We start from the raw sequence: 5,522 nt of genomic DNA on the forward strand, positions 1-5,522 counted from the left end.
GCGGAAGCCCTCGCCGTAGCCTTGCCTCTTGAGCACACTGCACATGAACACTTCCATGGGGCGGGCATTCAGTTCCTTCAGAGTCACATTGCCCTGCGGAGGAAAAACCAAGAAGCCGTCAGCATCTCCGCAGCAGAAAAGCTTCAGAGTACAACTACTTGCACAGCAAATAAAATCACCACAAGAAGGGCCAGTGAGATAGCTCTGTGAACTTAGCACCCGAGGTTTGATCCCAGGACCACATGTGGGAGTCCCAGTATGGAGGCATATGTCTGGAATCCCAGCACTGGGGAGGCTGGAAACAGAAGGATCACTTCGAGTCCGAGCTGCACAGTGAGACCCTGTACCAAATACATTAAAAACAACAACAACAACAACAACAACAAAAATCAGATCCCAGACTCCCCACCCCCATTTAAAGAACCAATCCAAAAACTGACATCTAAAATGAACAGATAAGGGGCTAGGGAGATGGCTCAGTAGAATAAGCGCTTCTCTGGCAAGCTCAAGGGCCTGAGTTCAATCCCTGGTTCCGGGAAAAAAAATAAAAATAAAAATAAAAATAATGAACAGATAATTCTCAGATAAAGAGGTACAAACAGCAAATAAATATATGAAAAGATGTTCAGTATCACTGATCATTTGTGAAATGAAAATTAAAGCAACACTGAGATTCCATCTTACTCCAGTAAGAATGGTAATCATCAAGAAATCAAACCAAGAGAGTGGGTGTGGTGGCATGCACCTATAATCCCTGCACTTAGGAGGCTAAAAGCAGGAGGATCACACGAGTTTGATCTATGTAGTGAGACCTCAAAGACCCTGTACTAATTACATTAAAAAAAAAGAAAACCAGTAACAAATGCTGGCGAGGCTGTGGGGAACAAAGAACCCTTCTCCACTCTTGGTAGGAGTGTAAATTTGTACAGCCACAATGGAGATCAGAGTGGAGATTGCTCAAAACACTAAAGCTAGAGGTCCCACTTGAGCCAGCCGCTCCCCTTCTGGGTATCTTCCTAAAGAGTTACAAGAGGTCCCACTGCAAGATATGCACTCACATTTCTGGCTGCGCAACGTAACCCTCAGTTACATCCTGAAAACAGCCCACAAGCACATCAATAAACGAGGGACTGAAGCAAGCATGGTTACTTCAGTGCAGACCTTGGATCCACTGCCAGAAGGATAAACGTGTATGCTTTGTCATAAAGGATAAACCTGAGACATCTTTAGGTAAATGGATGCACCTTCAGCCCACAATTTTAAGTGAAATAGATCAAACACACAGTTCAAATACAGTGTTGTTTCTTTTGTATGAGAAACCCAAAGGGCAAAGAAGGAGCAAGCTGGAGGGCTGACACCAGCACGCAGGAAGAACGTGTTCAAATGGGACGGGGAACAAGGGAAGGTTGGTGACCAATACACACTTGCTCTTCTTTTTAAGAGAATAAAAAATAGTAAAAAAGAAAAAATAGAAATGATACAGAATTTCACTAAACAAAATGGTAGGAACTCAACATGGTTGTTATATTGCATTTTGCTGTCTTCAAATTAGTTGTTCAGATTATCAGATATAAGGATGCAAAACTGGTTCCAAAAATTTTTTTTAAACATTAACTGTTTGAGATTGCTCTTCTTTTGGACTTGTAGTCTCCAGTCAAAAGCACCTGATTTCAAGGTATTATGCTTTCAAAACAGATGGCACACGCCTGCAATTCTAACACCCAGAAGACTGACGCAAGAAAACTGCAGGAAGTTAGAGGCCAGCCTGCGCTACCTAGTGAGCTCTAGTCAAGCCTGAACTGCATAGTGGAACCTCGTCTTAAACACAAAACAATTAAAATCTCTCCTTTTTTTGTATGATGCTATATTTTCTTATTTACATCTAAAGACTTCAGAGATTACTACAGACCTATGCTCTGAGTACAACTGCTGAACCTCAAAGACCCGGCACTAGTGGAGTAATGAAGTTAATGAATCCACCCAACCCTCCTTTCCCAGCTGTAGATGCACAGTGTGTCTTTCTTCCTGGGCCCTGCATAGTCTGATTCTCAGCTGGCCTCTCCCCAGCCCAGCATCTCCTCCCGCTTGCCTTGCTCTTTTCACCTCCAACTCCGTGCCCTCCATCCCTGTGCTCCACAGTGTCACCCCAGCGAAAATCTGATCATGAATGGGGCTGGTCACAGTCTTCAGTATGTCCTTCAAAGTTCCCCTCCTTCCTTCCCCTCACCCCACCTTCACTTCAGAAACATCTGAAAGAGGGAAAAAATATTTTTCATTTTCAAGATTTTTTTAAAGCTTTTTTGAGTCAGACTTTATGTAGCCCAGGCTGCCTCAAACTCGTAGCAATCCTCCTGTCCTAGCCTCCTCAGTGCAGAGATTATAGGCTTGCACCATGATGCCCACCTAGGGTAAAAAAAAAACTTCATGAAAGAACAAATGCCCACACCTAGAGTTCTTCCTACTCAGGAGGCTGAGGCAAGGAGATCTTCAGTTCAAGGTCAGCCTGGGCAACTTTTAAAGACCGTCCCTTCAAAGAATAGATCAAGGATATAGCTCAGTGGTAGAGCATTGGCCTAGTACATGCAAGGCCCTCGGTTCAATCCCCAGTACTATAAACTTAAAAAAAAAATGTTCCTACCTTCAATGAGTTTATAAAATGCCTAATTACCTACACTAAATTAAACCCTAAGCCTCTTCAAACATTTTTGTTTGTTTGTTTGGTTTTTTTTGGACACAGGTTCTTACCATGCAGCTCAGGCTCGCCTTGAACTAGCAACAAGCCTCCTGCCTCAGCCTCCCAAGTGCTGGGATTATGGGCATGTGCCACCACACCTGGGGTTAAACTTTTGCAAGTAGACTCTTGGTTGCCAAGTGTCAGTATCAAATGTGAATGGCCTTTCTATGCTTCTTGAAGCGATTTCTCTTACCTTTCCTGTAGTCTGTCCATAAAGCCCAAATATCTCACGGAGTTTTTCTTCGCTGATTGCATCTGTTCTGTCGATTTTGTTTCCCAAGATAAGGATTGGCACATTGGATATTGTTTCATCAGTCATTAACCCCTGAAGACAGGATGAAAATAAGCTAAGCGAGGGACCTATCACAGCCACCAGGGAATGACCACATTGGCTTCTACTGGTCTCACAACACACATGCAGTGTGCAAGTCTGACCATCTCTGTACCCAGTTCAAGGTTCATTCATCTTGACACTAGGTAAAGATGCCCCAAGTACCTCCTGAGGACGCCTCTGCACAGGCAGCAGGACTGCCAACCTCAACTCTGATAGCCATCATCAGAGTGCCCACTCAGCACTGGTGCTCCAGCTGCAGAGCCTCACAGACAACTACAGGGTCTCTCTGAGTGCCCGCTGCAGGCTCAGTGAGGGCAAAGCATTTGCAGGACCCTGGAGGAACAGAGGAGGGTAAGAGACACCTCCTCCTCATTCCATGTTCCTATCTATAATAACAAAGTGCGAAGGTCACAGCAAGGGAGACAGAATATTACTAAAACAAGTTCAGGGAAATAAAGTGACAATTTGGGTGGAAGGAAAATCTTAGCAAAGACAGAGAACCAAAACTGGGCTCTAAAGGAAAGACAGGACTAAAAAGAGAAAAACACAAATAGTGGCTTTGCCGTAGGTTAAGCGTTCAGGCAAATTCATAGCCTAAGGCCTGCCCTGATCAAAGCACTGAAGTGATGGAAAATGACAGTGTGTATGGGATGGGACCCACATTACAGCACAAGTCTGAGAAGTTAGCTACACCGATCTTACAGAGCACAAATCCTACAGTCAGTGGATAAAATCTGTGCTTCCAGGACAATAAATTCACAAATAGTATCTATTTGTGGTACTCATGTAAGGGGATGGTCTCACCAGGTGTGCGGGTATATACCTGTAGGCCCAGTACTTGGAAGGCTGAGGCAGGAGGACTGTTGTGATTCATGGTCAGCCTACACTGTTTTAGTGAGTTCAAAGTCAGCTTGGGGACCAGGGAGATGCTCAGTAGAATAAGTGCTTGCCTGGCAAGCACAAGGGCCTGAGTTCAATCCCTGGTTCCGCAAAAAAAAAAAAGTCAGCCTAAACTAAGTAGGGAGACCCTGTTTCAACAAAAAAGAGGGAATGCTCTATATTGTAGCAGCATTTTGTAAATAATGCAGAAGGCATTATGCAGAAGGTAAAATGAATATGAGTATCTAAAAGATAAAACAAACCAAATAAATCAAAAAGGGCCCAGATTTTAAGACTGGGCATCTAATTCTCACTGACAGAGAGAATTAAGAAGGAAAGCAGAATTGAAGGAACCAAGAACATGATTTGACCATCTTCAATTCCAGGAAAAACTAAACAAAAATCCATGCAAGGATGTTATTCCTTAAGTACCAACAAAGCACCGACTATGTGTCCAGTGCTTTGATACGATTTAGGAGCTCAATTCATTCCGGGGGCCTGGCTGTACTCAGGTAATCAGCTGAAGGCTCAGGCTCCTCTACCCAGCCTTCAAAGTCTCTCTCCTGTACACAGGCAGATCTCAGTGTCCTAGAGAGACACTGGCCCATTCTGAATTAATCCAGGACAGGGTATTGTAATGTTCCTTCCAGAACGCCTTAAGGGTTAAATCTGTATGAGACCATCTGGAAGCACAAGCGGCCAGCATTCAGGTCCTAACTCAAGACCTCCATAAGTTAAAACTAATATGCCTGTCATAAACCAAGTTGTTCATATGTCAGGCCAGTTGTAACTCAAGAGACGGTTAAGAAAATGAGTAAAGATAACAGACACTGGTACATGGGGTGGCAGCCTAATACACTGCAGTCTGAGAAGTCAGGGATGGTGTCCTGTAGGTCAGGATACTGACATTCCTTCAAGAACATTCAAAATTTACTTAGTAGTTTAGTACAAGGTCTACAGGGAGTCACTACACAGACTGAACTCGTAGCGATCCTCCTGTTTTCAGCTTCCTAAACACTGGGATTACAGGCATGCCCCACCACACCCAGAGTCTTAGCGTACCCCAGGGGCGGCATAAGGGATTTGAACCTTAACTCTGAACCTGCCTAAGCACAAAATTCATTTTGTTTATTTATTGCTTTTTGTAGTACCAGGGATCAAAACTCGGAACCTTACGCTTGCTAGGCAGGTGCTTATGTCACTGAGCTATCTCCCTGGCCCTGACATTTCAAAATTTAACAAAAGGGGTAATGGCAGGCTGGTGGGGAAACCAGTTGTTCTTTGCATGGAACGTAACTTAAGGCAGGCAACAAATGCTGGAGAGAAAACATAAGAGAGAGTCTATCACAAACGACTTATAGCTTTTATCCTGAAAATACAGGGAACTATGAAAGGATGATAAGCAGAAGCACTCTGCATTTTACAGTGCATGGCAGAATAATGGCAGAACCTGCAATAATTCACAGGTTTCTGGATTACATGTTCAGGAAGATGACAGGGGAATGTCATGGTTTGTGTATAGTTATTCCCCAAAGCCTCATGCAGTCTTGGGGCGGCTTCTGATTTTTTCTTTTT

General features: G+C 43.8%; 1 protein-coding gene across 1 annotated transcript in view; it reads right to left on the minus strand.

Moving 5' to 3' along the window:
- Positions 1-5,522, minus strand: part of Sar1a (secretion associated Ras related GTPase 1A) — a 25,297-nt gene that overhangs the window by 6,471 nt on the left and 13,304 nt on the right. The window contains exons 6-7 of the mRNA XM_012515449.2: positions 2,928-3,059; positions 3-93 (exon numbers count right to left, since the gene is read on the minus strand). Of these exons, the coding sequence (XP_012370903.1) occupies positions 3-93; positions 2,928-3,059 (223 nt within the window). The remainder of the gene's footprint in view (positions 1-2; positions 94-2,927; positions 3,060-5,522) is intronic.

The sequence above is a fragment of the Octodon degus genome, unplaced genomic scaffold, assembly GCF_000260255.1.
Source record: "Octodon degus isolate 3935 unplaced genomic scaffold, OctDeg1.0 scaffold00005, whole genome shotgun sequence".
Taxonomy (NCBI): Eukaryota; Metazoa; Chordata; class Mammalia; order Rodentia; family Octodontidae; genus Octodon; species Octodon degus.